The 18,303-nt window shown below is 44.0% G+C and overlaps 1 protein-coding gene across 10 annotated transcripts in view; it reads right to left on the bottom strand.

Moving 5' to 3' along the window:
• The window catches only part of Baz2a (bromodomain adjacent to zinc finger domain 2A), a 38,897-nt gene that overhangs the window by 9,877 nt on the left and 10,717 nt on the right, over window positions 1–18,303 (bottom strand). For 9 of the 10 annotated variants that reach the window (XM_031350293.1, XM_031350301.1, XM_031350295.1 and 6 more), the window contains 12 exons: window positions 10,310–10,447; window positions 7,864–8,457; window positions 6,517–6,702; window positions 5,448–5,666; window positions 4,456–4,902; window positions 4,164–4,224; window positions 3,083–3,191; window positions 2,871–2,972; window positions 2,504–2,714; window positions 846–946; window positions 486–551; window positions 8–241 (listed from right to left, as the gene is read on the bottom strand). In XM_031350293.1, coding sequence (XP_031206153.1) covers window positions 8–241; window positions 486–551; window positions 846–946; window positions 2,504–2,714; window positions 2,871–2,972; window positions 3,083–3,191; window positions 4,164–4,224; window positions 4,456–4,902; window positions 5,448–5,666; window positions 6,517–6,702; window positions 7,864–8,457; window positions 10,310–10,445 — 2,466 coding nt within the window. In that variant the 5' untranslated portion in view covers window positions 10,446–10,447. The remainder of the gene's footprint in view (window positions 1–7; window positions 242–485; window positions 552–845; window positions 947–2,503; window positions 2,715–2,870; window positions 2,973–3,082; window positions 3,192–4,163; window positions 4,225–4,455; window positions 4,903–5,447; window positions 5,667–6,516; window positions 6,703–7,863; window positions 8,458–10,309; window positions 10,448–18,303) is intronic. The other variant, XM_031350302.1, reaches the window with a different exon arrangement.

Below are 18,303 nucleotides of genomic sequence, written 5' to 3'. Positions count from 1 at the left end.
TTCATACCTGATGGTCAGCCAGACACATATCCTCTGTGGGCTTCTTCATCTCCTCCAAGATAACCTGCTGCCTTTGTTGCTCCTCCAGCCTCCTCTGTGTGGCTGTGTGGGTCTTGTCTGCTCTACAAGATGGCCTGGCTCTGGGCTCTTCCTTTCCCTTTGCTTTTACCTTTTCTTTCTTCTCCCGCTTTACCTTTTCCTTCAGCTTCTCCTGCTTTGTTTTCATCTTCTCTTTCTCAGCCTATTCACCCAGGAAGAAAGGAACAAGTAAGTGCATAGGATGCCTGTCTAGCCACGCCTGATCCTAGTTCCTCACAAACTCAAGAGTCCAAAATGTAACACTGACACAATGTGTTTAGAAAATCTGTGATGCTTTTACAGACTTGAGAGATGAGAATTTAGCTCTGTGGTAGAGTGCTTGTCTAGCATGCATAATGTACCCCGGAAAAAGAAATTACGCTTGGGACACGTATTTGTGTCTATACCTTCAATTTCTTCTTAGTGTCCTTCTGCTTTAAGCTCTTGGTGTCTTGCTTCCTCTTGTTTCTAGCCTGTAAACCATAAGGGAAGTCATTTCTGCTCAGAAGACCCTGAAAGCACCTCTGTTTGGGCTAGGATTCAAAACCAGAAAAGGGAAGGAGAGGTGAGACGGGACAATGAGGAACTGGCAATGGCTCCATTCTCTCACCCTAGAGGCGCCCATATTGCTCTTGATCAAGCCCATTCTAAATCTAGCCTAAGGAATTCTACTTTGTGAATGTGTGCTGCTACACTGAGGGTGGAAATATGGGAGATGGAATATGAAACAGGTTGTAATAAAAAGTTAGCCCATTGGTGTCCCTTACCTGTCCTTGGACAGGAGTCTGACTCTCTCCCCGCTGTACTTTCTGCCTCATCTTCTTTTTGCTTTTAGTCATCTTTGCTTTATCCTCCTCACTGTGTACTTCTGTGAAGGCAGAAAGGAAATTGAAAGAAGTGAGGTAGAAAACCATGCGTGGCACCCATGGCAGCACATGTCTATTACAAAGTCGGCTTCTCATGTAGCTCCTTCAACAAGCCAGCCCAGAAGCCACAGTCTGATGCCAACCAAACTGCTTTGGAAGTGGTCCAGCTGATGGAAAGGAAGCTACAACTGCAGAATGCCCTTATAATCTGTCACTTTCCCCAGCTCTGCAGCAAGGGTAGCAATGCACAGGCTGAGGCATACAGCCTGACTTTAGTGCAAAGAGAGCTGAGAAAAGAACCAGGAATCTAAACTGTCAGGGAAAGAGGGTACTACTGTCTTATAATACTGACATCCTAGTGTGCACTAAGAAGATAATGGACTCTTTCAAAGAATCAGCTCACCACTGTCAGAGCCAGTGCTTATGCTCAGCTTCCACAGTTCAATCTACTGAGAGATCTGAATCAAAGTGTAAATCTGCAAATAATTCTCTTCTGACATTTGACCTGACAATACCTATTCTTTCATTTCTGACACATAAACATCACCATACATTTTTACGAGGACCTTGTAAAATATTATGGGCAAATAAATCACTTAAAGTTTTTGTTAAGCTGGGCAGTGGTGACATACACCTTTAATCCCAATGCTTGGGAGGCAGGGGCAGGCCAATATCTGAATTCAAGGTTACCCCGGTCTACGGAGGTGAGAGAGCCAGCGCTATACAGAGAAACCCTGTGGCTGGACAGATGCTCAGCTGTGAAGAGCTCTTACTGCTCTTGCCCAGAACCTGGATTCAGCTCCCAGTTCACATGGCAGCTCACAACCAACCTCAACTCTAGCTCTAGGGGATCTGACACCCTCTTATGGCCTTTACAGGTACCCAAGTAGTGCCTATGTGCAAACATTTATATATACATAAAATAAACATACATAAAAAATGAAATATTCTGAGGTTGGGGTTTTAGTATTTGTAGAGGACTTGCTAGATGAATGTTCAAAGTCCTAGGATTGGTTCCCAACATGGGGGAGGAAAAAAGATGGAGCCACATAGCAGAGCTAGAACTGTGTGAATGCAATTAAAAAGAGTATTTCATATTCTGGATACTGCACAGTATAAGCATTTTTAAGTAATGCTTATTTAAAAAAGTAGACATTTTCCCATTTATACTAAAATACTGTACCAATAATCTTTAGGATTCAGGTGTGAATTGAAGTCTCTACAATAAAAATCACAGAAATTATATGAACAAACTCAGTTTATGAAGAGCTGAAAGACAAGAAAAACCATAGCAGCCTTCTCCTTTGGTCTTTGCTGTATGTGGGAATAACCCACAGCTTAGTTTTCTAGTAAACACAACTCAAAAGAAAAAGAAATTGCCTGGAAGAAAAAAAAAAAAAGCAGCAAAGAGCTGGGGTTCTATTCTTGCCTTCCAAGGGCAAGAATGAATTTAGGTTCATCTGTGCAGGTGTTGGTCCTTCCTTGGAAAACCAGGTATCAGCAATTCAGCAATACTTCCTGGAGAGAGTAGAATATACAAGCTACAAATAACACTGTACCTTGGGTTTCCAGTTTCTTTGGAAGTCGGTTATCTGTTTTATTCAACAGCTCAGGCATTTTGACTTTAGGAGGCCGACCTCGGCCCCGTTTCACTTTGGGAACTTCCTTGTTCTTAGCCTTCTCATTGTTTCGAGGTCGGCCTCGTTTGCCAGTGATTGCTTGAATTCTGGAAGGAATCTCTTCTGCTGATAACTGGACCCACTGCAAGCCCTAAAGGAACAACAATACTGAGCTATGAGGAGTCAGTGATCTGTGCAGGCCACTAAGTGCCACTAAGCCCTCTGAAGTATCCCAGACTCCTGAGCCACGCCACTCCATGAAAGGAAGCTATAATCTTTTCCCAACTATTTAATCCTTTGCCAGCACCTCTGGTGTATCTCTTTCTTCAAAGAAATCTCCAACAGGCATGCGGGGACTGAAGCTGAAGTGCTCACGGCGGACACTGTGCACCACATTTCGGCTCAGGTACTGAGAGGAAAAGTGAATGGCATTGGTAAAGTTGTAGCCATTCCTTGGCTTTGTCAGCAACAGCACATGCAGAACAGGCCCCAGAAGAGACAATGCTACCAATGTGTTACCTTGATAACTTCTGGAAACTGCTTCATTCTCTTCCCACAGGGGCCATAGTACCAAGTCTCTCCCTGCCACCGATGGCTGCCCTTCTTAATGCGCACTTCTCTTCGCCACCTGCCAGAGAAGCACATGGGCCCTGCCACCAGGTCACACCCCTACCCACTCCCATGCCACCCAGGAGCCAAGCCCACTGAGCAGATTCCCCTCCAGCTGTCTCACTAGCCCTGCATGCAGACAGTCCTAGATAGTCCTGCATACAGAAACAGCACAGCACATAAGCTCGACAGACAGACCCACAGTGCTTGAGCTGAAGCAAGTAATTCAGGAGGAAACCCTGCACTAAATCGCAGATGTACCGCAATCCCCACCCTCCTTGTATAAAGCTACTGAAATGAGCAGCTGGAAACCAACTGCCCGGGCTCAGGTGCAGAACCAAGTGTAAGCCTGGAGGCTGACGTCATCAAATAACTAAGTAGGCTAGGTCTTAGTGACTATGCTCTGAGCAGTATGTTATAAAACTCAGCTTTGTTACTGTCTTAAATATTACAGCTGCACTAAGACTTGACAGCATCAAGTAGCCTAGAAAATCTAGGCCTCTTACAACTGCTGGGTTGGTCACTAAGTCAAGTTATTGTTGTAGACCTTAACTCTCCAGAATGCATTAGAACAGAAGTCATCGCCACAGCAACACCCAGGTGACTGGCAGGAATCCTGTCCTCCCTCACTGGTGCCCCTCTCCATGGAAACAGTTCTATCAGCTCCTTTGCATACTTGAGCCTTAGTCCGTTAGCCAGCAAAAGAACAAAGAACGTGATGGAGACAGACCCTAAGAAGAGAAAACTGGTCTGGAGCGATAGCCCAGCAGTTAAGAGCATTTGCTGCTCTTCCAGGAGTTCTGAGTTCAGATCCCAACATCTATAACAGCCTGTGACTCCAACACCAGGGGTGGTACACCCTCCACAGTGTCCTGTAGTCTACTCCTGGGCAGCCCAGTCCTCTCCCACCAAGATGAAGGGAGGAGCTCCTCTCTTCCTACAATCCATGAGCTTCTTCAAGTCAGTATGAGTAGCCATCTAGAGCATTTACCCATGCTGGAGGGGAAGACGGACTTCTTCTGGGGTAGCAATACGTCTCTTCAGTACATCACCTAGAGGATAAGACCAGAGAAGAAGTCAAGCAAAATTACTGGATAGAGCACTTGGAGGCAGAGGCAGGCACATCTTTTTAAACTAGAGGCCAGCTTGTTCTCCATAACAAGTTCCAGGCCAGTCAAGGCTACAAACTGAGACCCTGTCTCAAAAAACAAAAGGATGGGCACTATATGTGACGTGAGCTTCTGTAGAGATCAAGCAGGTGGGAGCAGAGTGTGGACACTCACCACTACCAGAGACTGTAACTACTTCTCCAGTCATCTCTTCCCGATCAGCGCATGCTTCAGCAATGCTGACATCTTTACTTGCTGGGATGACGGTCTGGAAGGCAGCTGCTGGAGAAGGTTCAGGGGAACCTTGAGGAGAAGTTACTGGAGCTGTCATAGAGGCTTCTAAAGAGATGGATGGCAGAGCAGATGAGGAAGCTGGAGAAACTCCTGCAAAGACTTCAGGAGCGACAGGCGAGGGTGCTACTGGAGAAACAACTGGAGAGATTTCTGCAGATGCTGTCAAGGGGGCTGCTGGGGAGGCTGTTGGTGAGACTGCTGCATGTAGCTGAATATTAGGTGGCTGGTCAGGGCCTGGCTCAGTCAGGGGACGCTGGAAGTTTGACGACTGGGTCTCCATCTCTTCCTGTTCAGAGTCACTGCCACTGTTCAGTCCAAAGCTGTTATCTACAGTGCAAACAAGAGTGTGAGGAAAAGAATATGCCTCAGGTAAATGAATGTATACAATCAAACCTGTACTAAGGTAAACACTGTTATTTTAAGGTCTTTTAGTGAGAAAAGACAGCACCTATACAAGTAGGTGACTCACAACCTTAACTCTAGTCCCATCGGGTCTGGCTGGAGACATCCTCCCTCTGGTGGTCTCCAAGGGCACCAGATGCACACATGATACATACATATATAGACACAGAAACACTCACACATGCAAAATTAAGTTTTAAAAAAGCAGCACTGGCTCTTTCCTTATCTCAGTAGCTTTTAAGCTAGAAAGGCCTCTGGCCTTTTCCCCCGACAACTTCCAAGTCTCTCAAGTTCTACACAGGGCAAAGTCCCATGGTCAATGCCTTTTTATTCCCACTAGACACCATCTCATAGGCTGTCAGCAAGGTACTGCTCCATACTTCCCAGTTTAAGGGCTTAATTATGGAACCCACGCTCGAGGTTTTTGCAGGTGAGAACTCTATGTATATGTCCTACCACTCTTCCCTTACCTTGCAAGACAGACTCCCCTAAGACAGGTGGGGAGGTAGGGCTGACAAAGATGGAGGCTGATGTCTGGCTGTCATCTGCCAGGAGACTGAAGGTATTAGCATTACTGAGAGAAGGGCAATCGAGGGGAGAGATCACAGGGTTGCCCTCCAGAGGCAGCTTGTCTTCTGCACCCATCAGCTCCGCATCATCTATACCATAAAGCCCGCCACTCACTGGCTCTGTTTATGGGGGTGAAAGAAAATTTAAAAAGCAGAATATTAAGAAGTTAGAAAGTCAGACTTTTCTAAGACTCCCCAAATATTCTAGTTTCTAGTGTATGAACTGGGGGAGTGGAAAACAAGAAGGGATCTCTAGCTCAGCCTAACTTGAAACTCACTATGTACTTCAGGATCGTGTCAAAGTCACAACCCTGCTGTGTAGGCTACCTTACCACACAATACATTCATATAAATCAGGGGAAACATACAGCCCTCTTAAAGCAAAGTCAGAAGACTGTGAAAATGAATGCAACGATAAAGGGTATCTCCCCCACATATCTCCCTCTTTCTTCCTTGTAGAAACCTAACTTTTATCATAAAATTGGCCTTGTTTTTATATTTAATTGGCAAATTTTTCTATTTAGTTAAAACCCAAATAACCCAACTGTGTGGTAGTTACAGCCTATTCAGTGAATTAATGCAACCAAGGCTCTTGGCCAACTAGAAGACAGAGGAGCTGGGAAGTGGACCAAAGTGAGTAAAGTTAGCGCAGGCAGCAGTATAGATAGACTATGGCTTACTAAAGGTTCACCAAAAAGTCCAATATCCCAGATTCCTTAAAACATTCCTGCTGGGCAGTGGTGGCGCATGCCTTTAATCCCAGCACTTGGGAGGCAGAGGCAGGCGGATTTCTGAGTTTGAGGCCAGCCTGGTCTACAGAGTGAGTTTCAGGACAGCCAGGGCTACACAGAGAAACCTTGTCTCAAAAAAAAAAAAAAAAAAAAAAAAAAAACCTTCCTTGGGTTTCTACCTTTTCCAAGTAATAGGTTGGCTCAGGTCAGCACAAAAGGAAACCCCATGCAGTACCCACCTGCTGCCAGAGAGTCAAAGGGCTCAAGGGAGTCTTCACTGAGGATTGGAGTGTCTTCTAGTTGATCAGGAAGATGTGAAGGATCATCTAGACAACTCACTGTGGGATCAGGGACCAGGACGGAGACTTCTTGGTGTAAAGACTCCACAGAGGAGACAGAACCATTGTAGCCACACATCTTTAGTTCTAGGCATCCCAGGAGAGACCGAAAGTCAAAGCTGAAGCCTTCAATTTAGCTATCTTAGGTGTCCAGGCAACTCGCTAATGAAGCCCACATATGAACATGGTACGGACTGCTCTTTCCTAAATGGCCCTTCTCCAGCCACATTGATGCTCAAATCTGTTAAACATTCTCTTAATAAACTCTAACTTTGTTTTAAAAATAAGATGTTCATTTAATCCCACCAACCTTTGTTTCTAGCTCTATGCTAGGAACAGATTCTATCCAGATATATTCCTAAAACCAATTATATATCACACAAAGAGGAAGAGTAGGCCTAAGACAAGAAGTCTACTATATAGTTTTCCCAAAAATTGGAACAGAGAAAATATTTCTTTTTTTAAAATAGGGTAGCCACCCTTACATTGAATATGAACTACAAACTAAGATTTTATCTACTTTAGTGAAACAAAAGATTGCCATATATTAATATAAACAAAAAAAAAAAAGGAAAAAAAGAAAGGAAGCTTAATAGACAAGCAATAGTACACTCTGATTATTTTCTTCTTGAATCCATAAACCAGTCATTACTATGGATGAAGTCAAAATTGATGCCTTCAATTTAGCTGTATCAGGTGGTTATATGAGGTGTTCAGGCAACTCTTTCAAACAGTACCTATTCTGTTTATGTTGTAGCCATTTCATCTATTTAAAGGGAAACCCTGCCCCACCCTTTCTTGGGACTGGGTCTTATATGTCTGGGGTTGACCTTGAACAACTATTCCTTCTACTTCCACTTCCCAAGGGCTGAGATTACAGGCACTTGCCTATATGGTGGAATTCAAGGCCCCATTCATGCATGCTACTCAAACACACTACCCACTAAGCTACACCCCAGCCCAAGAAGCCATTCTTGATGCAGTCTGCCTGGCTACTGGGGGCTTGCCCAACGCCCACTTGCCCTCTCCAGACCAGCAGCTCTGCATAAGCTTGGAATAATTTGCACTCCCACTCTTGAACTGGTGCTGCTGCCACAAAAACACCAGTCATTTGGCTCTGCTAACACCAACATGCAAATCAGCCTCCACTGCAGAGAGCTGGAAAGACAAGCTTTCCTCACTTCAAAAAGCCACTGTTCCCACAGCCCCACTTCCCTCTCCACACCCAGCTCACGGACCCAGCTATACCTGGCTGCTCTTCCTCCAGCTCCAGGCTGCCTACCAAACCAGTGCCATTTTCTGCCACAACTGAAGTCAGCTCCTTTTCTGCTGCCTCATCAGGATGGATGTTGCTGCTTACATCCTGGGAAGGTGCAAAGGTCTGGATACTAGACCCCAGCATTGGAGAAGTTTGTGGGGAGGTGAAAAAACTTGGGGGTCCACTGGGCATCACCTCAAAATTCTGGTCAGGAAAAGAATCATACAATTCCTGCGAATCGAAGTTAAGCCCCATGGGACTCTGGGTACCATTGGCCCAGAACTCTTGGCTCCCAGCTCGAAGATTAGTGTTGTGACTTGGGGATGAAGGTTGTCGGTTGCCCCCAAGGATACCGTTGAGCGGGTATTGTCCCCCAGGGAACTGAGAAAGAAGGGGTGGGTCCTTGAGGTTGTTGCCAGGATTGGCAGATGGGTACTGTGAGTAGTTCCAAAGACAGTCGTAGGCCACATTAGGGTGATGGAGGTGTGAGGTGCTAGAGGAGTGGGGAGCAGAGTTCAAAATCCCTGAAGTAGTAGTGTGAGATACAGTAGATAAGCCATTAACATTCACATCCCCATTCAAACCTGGCAGAAAAAAACAGAAAAGGTTTGGCAATGAATATACATATAATGCTACCAAATAAACTTCAAATTGATACTGTTGAAGGCACAAGCAAGGGGGACTCCTCTGCCACCTTTTTCTTCTACCTCTCCAGGGGATACTAAACTTGGATGCTCCTATGTAGGCTTAGCAGCTGTTGCTGCGGCTGCAGTCTAGGTGTGCCACAGGAGCTGGTGGCAGCAGCTGTTATTGTAGCTGCAAGCTTTTCACTACATGAAGCTGCACATAGGTTTCCTACAATGACTTGCATTCCTCCCCACTCTCATTCCTTATGGGAATTCTTTCCTTGGAGAGCCTGACTAATTCTCCAGTCCCCACCTACCTCTTTGCTTAGTGCTTACTTGGCCCTACAGTGGCACCAGAAGGGACAGCCTCCACCTCACTGCCACATGCAGATCCAGCACTTTGTGTTGAGCTTAGAATCTGTAGTCAGCACAGTGACAAGATTCCAGCTCAGAAGGCTGGGGATAGCCCCTCCCCACAGCCCAGGAGGGTAATATGCAGGAGGTAAAAATCTTTGCATGACTCTGTGCTGCACAAAGAATCCAGCTCTTAAAACAGCTATCTTTGAGTTTGCAAAAGACAACAACGGCCAGGCAGTGGTGGCGCACACCTTTAATCTCAGCCCTTGGGAGGCAGAGGCAGGTAGATCTCTGAGTTTGAGGCCAGCCTGGTCTACAGAGTGAGTTCCAGGACAGCTAGGGCTACAGAGAAACCCTGTCTCGAAAAACCAAACAAAATCAAACCAAAACAAAAAACAAACAAAACAAAAACAAAAAGAAACACCAAACAAACAATAAATAAAAGGGACTAAGATACTGAAGAAGCTGCAAGCAGGTGACTATGTATGGGGGAATCCTACAGCAGGTAGGTGGGTATGTATGTGTGGAAATTCCAATGAAATAGAGGAGCTTGTGTTTATTTGCTTTTTTTTTTTTTTTTGGTTTTTGAGACAGGGTTTCTCTGTGTAGCCCTGGCTATCCTGGAGCTCACTCTGTAGACCAGGCTGGCCTCAAACTAAGAAATCCGTCTGCCTCTGCCTCCCAAGTGCTGGGATTCAAGGCGTGAGCCACCACGCCCGGCTTGTGTTTATTTGCAAGTGTCCTATAAATGATAGAGGAGGAAAGCAAGTACAAGTCAGAATTGTTCTACTGCAAGGAAGGAGAAAGCACTTGAAATTCGACTTCTAAGCAAAATGATTTGAAATCCAGGCAAACTTAGAATGTTAATTGATGACAGGAATACTGTCACCAGTTCAAAGCCATCCTGGGCTAGAAAAAAAGAAAAAGAAAATAACCTCAACAGCAACACTTTCATGTGCCCTGCCCATCCTACCCTTGTATACAAGGACAAGAGGCAGCTCCAGCACTCCTAAACAAGCTAGAAACATGCTTACCATGACCTTCACCCACCCTCTTCATCCCTAGTCCAAAAGTTTTTTCACTCCTAAAAACAACTTTCCAGAGGGCGTAACCCTGTCATAGACCCACCACCCTCATCTTTAGCAGCAGTAACTACCTCCTTTTCTGCCAGGAACAGGACCAATAAAAGAGCAAGCTAAGATGGAAAAGCTTGGAAGTCTTTTCTAATCTAGATCCAAGACAGAAAAAAATGCTTCCTTAAGCCCCTAAAAGGTTTTCTCAGAAGCTTGAGTTCTCTCTGGCTAGTAGTAATATCTATGGATTTACTCCTGTCACTACCTGCCCACAAAGAGCTGTTGTGGGGTAGCTAGCCCAAGAGAGACCTCAGTGTCCTCTTGCCAACCTGATCTGATGATGCCCATTCCCCCCGCAGGTCTGCGACCTCCAGACTTACTTTTCCCTTGCTGGGGGAAGTTCATGGGAGACCCGTTAGTGTAGAGGCCCTCCCCTGAGGAAGGAGAGGGTTTCAGTCCTGAGGCAGCTGGTGCAGGAGGAAGGCCAGTGAAGTTAAAATGGTCATTAGCCTCCATTTCTGTAGGAGAGAGAAAGGGGAAAATATCTGTGGTTAAACAAAGTTATATGATTACCTGGAGACTGACTTGTGTGCCTCCCTCCTTTTACATACCTTTCAATGAAGATGCTGAGAAGATGCAAGCGGAACAAGAAAATATGCCCTTTAACCTGGGCAACCACCCAGCTTTAGGTCAAGCATGGCATCACAACTATAACCCCAGCACTAGAAATGGTAGGAAATGAAGCCCTTGAAAACCAACTTAACTCTGATAGATCTGTCTAAGAGGGATGAAAAGGAACTATTGGGAGAGTCTGACCTGTCAGACATTTGTGATACACTAGTGCACATTAACCCAGCATGACTGTTTTTATTTAAAAAAAAAAAAAAAAAAAAAAAAAAAAGGCCTTGGGTTATGTTAATAACTTTTTGAGAGCATAAGCACTTACACTGAAAACTTTCTTCTTTTCTTTTCCCTGTTTCACCCAAGACAGGGTTTCTCTGTCCTAGAACTCAACTCGCCTGCCTCTGCCTCACCAGTGCTGGTGTGGAAGGCAATGCGCACCCATGCTGGGCAATCAGAAAACTTTCTGTCTTTCTTTCTTTCTTTTAAAGATTTATTTATTTTATGTATGTGAGTACACTGTAGCTGTACAGATGGTTGTGAGCCTTCATGTGGTTGTTGGGAATTGAACTTTTAGGACCTCTGTTTGCTCTGGTCAACTATGCTCTCTCCAGTCGGCCCCATTGGCTCAGGCCCAAAGATTTATTTATTATTATATATAACTACACTGTAGCTGACTTCAGACGTACCAGAAGAGGGCGTCAGGACATCTCATTACAGGTAGTTGCTGGGATTTGAACTCAGGACCTTCGGAAGAGTAGTCACTGCTCTTACCCACTAAGCCATCTCGCTAGCCCCAGAAAGCTTTCTTTATCAAGTTCCTAAAGTTGAAGCAATAAAGCAAACCTAGGTAATATTTTAATTATCCGTTTAAAAGGATAAATAAGTTGGTTATGAAAATATATTACCATAAGCCAACATCTCCAGCTGGGCGGTGGATCTCCCAGCACTTAGGAGGCAGAGGCAGACGGATTTCTGAGTTCAAGGCCAGCCTGGTCTACAGAGTGAGTTCCAGGACAGCCAGGGCTACACAGAGAAACCCTGTCTCGAAAAAACAAAAACAAAAAAATCTAAACAGCCTCCAGAATGAAATCTTGAGTCTTAAAATATAAACCTTGTGTAGCATTACTGCATAGTAATTCTAAGATTTTATAGTTTAAATACCACTACAACCAGTGCCTTAATCAATTCTAACTAAAAGAAATAAAAGCAACATGTATTCTATTTAAGAGAGCAGCAAGGTGGAGAGAATGGGTTTCTTTGCTTGTTTCTGGAGTGTTTCGTGCAGCCTAGAGTAGCCTCAACTCACAGCAAGAGAAGAAGATATGCCCTTACTTAACACATCTGCCACAAGATCCAAATCAGGAAAAGTTTTCTGTTCTAATTTATATCTCATGTAGAATATCCCGGTTCATTCTAAAATTACAGTAAAGGTTGGCAAGATGCTCAGCCGATAAAAATGTTTGCAGCTAAGCCTAATGAGCTGAGTTCAATCCCTGGAACCCACATGGTTGAAAAGGAGGCTAATTACTCCTGTGCATGCACGAGCATATGCACACGTGCACCCCCCATCCCCCTTTCTTAGCTTTTTGGCTAAGATCAAGTATAAAGTAAGTAGCAGGCTTCAATCTGCACAGCACACATGAAAAGACTGCAGTCACCCAGGATGTCCCCATTACAGGAACAGGGATCCAAAAAAGTATCAGGATTAATAATCCTGAATGAAACACACAAAATAATAAAAATTCTTGTTTTGGGCTGGACTACTTCTAAAGCTTAAGCCACAGAACAAAGAGAACATGCAACAGCTCACACCAGAAACCCTAGGAAGAAGAGTGCCATTTGGCCTGCACTTCTTCCCCACCCTCCTCCAGTTTTAGGCAGTCACATATCACCTGGGAACAGTATACCCTCAAAGATGGGTCACACTTAATTTTTTAGTTTTGTTGTTGAATATACAAAGAAACTGGTGAGCTTATTCATTCTATTACTATGAGGAAATAGCATATCCGACTTTACAAATTAAATACATCTCATCACAGCCATCTCATTCATTTCATTCCTAAATACTTGCTATGTGCTGTACAGTCAATGAGCATAAGAACAGACTCCATGTTCAAATCTGGCTTCTCAGATCTTGGACAAATTACTTAGAAAAAATTTTACTATCCACTTCTACAGCTTGTGAGGGTTAAACAAGAAAATGTATATAAAGGCCCTTGTATTAAATGTTTAGTTTGTTTGACAGGGTCTCACTATATAGCCCCTGGTGATTCAGAATCCCTAAAATTCAGAGATGTCCCCTGCCACAAACCCTAAGTGATGGGATTAAAGGTATGTCCATAATGCCCAGCCATGTTAGTTTTTCTTATTAGACGAAGAGTAAAAAGAGTGTTTATATTTTGTGTGTTTATGTACATATATAGTATATATTTTTATAATTATATAATATGTAAAAACACATATAAAATATTTTTTCAAAAAAAATTTTTTTTTTCCAAACAGGGTTTCTCTATATAGCTTTGGATGTCCTAGATCTTATTCTGTAGGCCAGGTTGGCCTCAAACTCTTTTCTTTTCTTTTTTTGGTTTTTCAAGACAGGGTTTCTCTGTATAGCCCTGGCTGGCCTCGAACTCCACCACAGCCCGGCTCTGGCCTCAAACTCTTGAGACCCATTTACATCTGCCTTCTAACTGCTGGGATCAAAGGCATTAAACACCATACCTAGCTTAAAAGGTACATACATAACACACACACACACACAAGCTTTTCAAGATGGGTTTCTCAGTGTAACCCTAACTGTCCTGGTCCTGAGGACCACACTGGCATCAAATTCAAGAGATCCATCCACCTGCTTCTGCCTGCTACTGCTGGCACCTCCAAGCCTGGCTTTTAAAAGGCATATGTTTTTAAAACTTATAGTATGGGATATACTACAAGAGAGATGATATAAGCCAGACTTAATATATAAAACTTAACTCCTGGGCTGGAGACATGGCTTAGCAGGTAAGAGCACTGACTGCTCTTCCAGAGGTCCTGAGTTCAATTCCCAGCAACCACATGGTGGCTCACAAATCTGTAATGGGATCTGATGCCCTCTTCTGGTCTGTCTGAAGACAGCTACAGTGTACTCACATACATGAGGAAAAAATCCTAACTCCTAGTTTCAGATGTCACAATATAAGAATACAAAAAATGACAGGCGGCCGGGCAGTGGTGGCACACTCCTTTAATCCCAGCACTTGGGAGGCAGAGGCAGGTGGATTTCTGAGTTTGAGGCCAACCTGGTCTACAGAGTGAGTTCCTGGACAGCCAGGGCTGCACAGAGAAACCCTGTCTGGAAAAACAACAATAACAACAAAAAGAAAAAGAAAAAAAAAGGGCGGGGGAGACCCTGGAAAATTGGAAAATGGTGGGATTATAGGTGAATATTGACATGCCAAGTTGCTTCTCAGCATTAAAAAAAAAAACCCAATGTTATATGTATATGTGTGCACTTAAGTGCACATGTATATATACACCACACACAAGCAGGAGCCCTTAGAGGTCAGAAGAGGAGCTAGATTCCTGGAACTGGAGTCACAGACAGCTATGAGCCACCATGTAGTGCTGGGAATAGAGCACTACATGATCCTCTTTAAGATCAGTAAGCCCTAACCATTGAGGACACAGTTGATACAAGTGACCCAAGGTAGAGCATCAGGTTGAGAAACAAAAGTTGCCCCCATTCTGCCCCACACATCTTGGGAAGATCCAAGCTCCCAGTTCCTGAAAAATTTAAATTTCATAAACTCCTCCTCCCTGCCAAAGTCCACTTGTTCCATTAGAGTTCTGGGTGCCAAATTCATATTAAAGGATGCCCTCTTATCTAACCTACTCAAACTTCTCCTGGAACTCGGATTCAGACCAACTAAAACATATTCTGACTGAGGCTCAATCTCTTTCAAAATGTCCTTTCTTTAACCTCTATTTCAAGCTAGAACTCTATGTGAGGTAGAAGGAAGGTGATGAAATTTTTCACTGAGGTAGGAAAGTACTACTCAAAGAAAACTGCCATGTCCAGGCAGGTTCTCTACCATCACCTGGATGTCAAGTCCCACCATCATGTTTCCAGCATTTAATTTAACACTAAAGTAGAGAAAGAGCCAAATGATTTACTGCTGAATGTGTGGCTCAGGGTCTTGTTATTACCACTAGAAGATTAATGTAAGCTTATTTTCAGAGAAATATACTCTGCTTGCTTCTCTCTCTCTCTTTCTCTCTCTTCCTTCCTTCCTTCCTTTCTCCCTTCCTTTATTTGGAGATAGGCTCTATATATAGCCCTGGCTGTCATGGAACAGCCTATATGTAAACTAGGCTGGACTTGAACTCACAGAGATCCACCTATCTCTTCATCCTAATGCTGGGATTAAAGGTGTGTATCACTACTCACAGCCAGTTTTTCATAGAGATAAAATTTTATATTTGTACCATGTGTACATCTGGTGCCCATGTATGTCAGTAGAGGACATCAGATGCCCTGGAACTGCTAAAGTTAAGAATGGCTTTGAGCCGGCAGTGGTGGCGCTTGCCTTTAATCCCAGCACTTGGGAGGCGGAGGCTGAGGCTGAGGCAGAGGCAGAGGCAGGCGGATTTCTGAGTTCGAGGCCAGCCTGGTCTACAGCGTGAGTTCCAGGACAGCCAGAGCTATACAGAGAAACCTTGTCTTGAAAAAACAAATACCCCCCCCCAAAACAAAACAAAACAAAAAAATGGTTTTGAAGTACTATGTAGGTGCTCAGTATAGAACCCATGTCTTTTCTGCAAGTGAGCAGAGGTATCTGAAGAGTCCAAGAGGTGCTGCATCCAACCCCTGGAGGCAGAGAGTTACACACTATTGTGAGCTGCCTGAGGTGGGTGCTGGAAACTGAACTCAAGTTCTCTTCAAGAGCAGCATGCATGAGATCTCTCCAGCCCCATTTTTGTTTTTAATTCAGTTTTTGAGAGAGAGTGAGTCTCACCATAAAGCCTTGGCAAGAGTAGAATTCACTATAGAGATCAGGTTGGCCTCAGAAATCTGCCTGCCTCTGTCTGTGCTTGGATGTCCACCACCACAGTCCCTAATTTTTTTCTGACTGTATATATGTTCATATACATGCCAGAACTTGTATGTGTCAGTACAAATGTAGATCAGAGGACTTCCGAAATCATTCATCTCCTTTGAAGCAGGGTGCCCAATGGTCTTAAGTACACAAATTAGGGAAGACTGGCTGGCCAGTGAGCCCTAGGGTTCTTTCAGTTCTGCCTTACCAGTGCTAGGTTCACAGTCACCCACCACCATGCCTGCCTGACATTTTTACTTGTGTTCTAGGGATCAAATCCCAGTACTCAGTCATAGCAGAAGCACATGGAAGTTGAAGGTCCAGTATATGTTTCCTAGAGAGTTCCAAGGCAACCAGGGTTACACAGTGAGATACTGACTAAAAAAAATTAGTAGCTGGCCAGTGGTGATACACATCTTTTAACTCCAGCACTCCCGAGGCAGAGGAAGATAGATCTCTGAGTTTGAGTACAGCCTGGTCTACATAGTAAGATCCTGGACAGCCAGGGCTACACAGAGAAACTCTCAGAAAAAAAACAAAAAAATTATTAAAAAGCAAACAAAGGCCCCAAATCTCTTGACTTTTTCCTTCTGCTGTGAACTAAACCCAAGGCTGTGAAGGAAACACAAGGATGAACTATATCATCCTTTACAGACTTGGTTAGGCATTGCTTGTAAATAGGACAAACGAACAGAAACGTACGGACAATGTTAAAAAGTCAAAAAACTGAGCTGGAAAGATAGCTTAGCAGTTAAGAGCACTGACTGCTCTGCTAGAGGTCCTGAGTTCAATTCCCAGCAACCACATGGTGGCTCACAACCATCTGTAATGAGATCTGACTCCCTCTTCTGGAGTGTCTGAAGACAGCTACAGTGTACTTACATATAATAAAAAGTAAATAAGTAAATAAATGAATAAATCTTTAAAAAAAGTTCTTTAAAAAAAAAGAAAGAACTAAAGGAATCAAATCACAACCTGCTTTTCTGCTGTAGTTCTTACGCTTCACTGCCAAAGAAATAGTTGTGTGCAAGCGTCTTGGTAGAACATACTTTGCCCTTCTCTACCATGTACAAGGTCTTGAAGCACAAGACAACACCAAATAGGAAACCCGGGCAGAAAAACTGCCTGCTTGGGCTACAGGAGTTCAAAGCCAGCTTGAGCTGGTGTAGTAAGGAGCAGGCCTTTAATCCAGGCCTAAGTCACAGCAGAGGCAGGCAGGGCTCTCTGAATTCAAAGTCAGTCTGGTCTATACTTCATAGTTTTAATAGCCTGGACCTCACACAATGAGATCATGTCTCAAGCAAACAAACAAAACACCACTTTATTATCCTATCACACTAGAGGGCCAAAGAGTCAAATCTCTCGTTTTCTCTTTTCCTACAGTCCTGTGTGGACTGAACCGAAGGCCCTCTACACACTAGGTAAAAAGCAGATAGAGCTCTCTGCATTCAAGGCCAGCATGGTCTACATGGAGAGTTTCAGGACAGCTAGGGCTACACAGAAGACCGTCTTGCAAATAAACTAAAAACAAAGCCAGCCTGACCTACCCGAAATCCTACTGCCAAAATAAGGAGAGAAAAAGAGTATGGGGGAGGGAGGAAAAACCCAGAAAACCCCTCTATGACTTCACACATCACAGACACGATCACACACTACATCAATCAATAACTTTACATCATTCTCAGAGTAGAAGAATAAAAAAGGTTACCACCAGGAATATGCTCGATTCTCTTTTGGCCACACCTGACTCCAGTACTCGATACTAATGAGAGGCCGAGGTTAGCCCATCTGACTCTACTTAAACCAGTATTTCTTTTCAGATAGAGGTGTTTTAAAAGAAAAAGATTTACTTATTTATTATTTATTTATTTACTTACTTACTATTTAATGCATGAGTATACTACCACTGCTCTCTTAAGACTCACCAGAAGACTCTCTTTACTCCCATTACAGATGGTTGTGAGTCACCATGTAGTTGCTGGGAATTAAATTCAGGACTTCTGGAAGAGCAGAGGCCTTCTGCTGAGCCATCTCTCCAGCCCAGATAGAGGCTTAAAAACCAGAACACAAGTGGGGTGGTGGTGGTGCACACCTTTAATACCAGTGTTTGGGAAGGGAGGCAAGTAGATCTCTGAGCTTGAGGCAAGTTTAGTCTGTATAATGAATTCCAGGACAGTCAAGGCTAAACAAACCTAGAAGCATAGGAATAGGATGGTAGTACACTCCTTTAAACCCAGCACTGAGGAGGCAGAGGCAGAAAGATCTCTCTGTGAGTTCAAGGACAGCCAAGGCTACAGAGAGATGTGGTCTCAGAAAATTCAAAAATAAGTAAAAAGCAAAAAGGTGGCTTAAGTGTATAGACCAAAGACAAAAAGAGGTGAACCAGGTGGTGGTGCAGCCTTTAATTCCAGTGCTTGGGAGGCAGAGATGGAGAGTTTGTAGGAGTTTGTAGCTAGCCTGGTTTACAGAGTTACAAGGACAGCTACACAGAGAAACCATGTCTCGAAAGAGTGTTCTCACCACCAAACTCTTTTTTTTTTGTTGTTTTTCGAGAGGTTTTTCTGTATAGCTCTGGCTGTCCTTGAACTCAGAAATCCACCTGTCGGGGCTGGTGAGATGGCTCAGCGGGGAAGAGCACCAACTGCTCTTCGGAAGGTCATGAGTTCAAATCC

The sequence above is a fragment of the Mastomys coucha genome, unplaced genomic scaffold (assembly GCF_008632895.1).
Source record: "Mastomys coucha isolate ucsf_1 unplaced genomic scaffold, UCSF_Mcou_1 pScaffold4, whole genome shotgun sequence".
Classification (NCBI taxonomy): Eukaryota; Metazoa; Chordata; class Mammalia; order Rodentia; family Muridae; genus Mastomys; species Mastomys coucha.
Note: the sequence above shows the minus strand (reverse complement) of the source record. Positions and strands in the feature narration are given on the sequence as shown.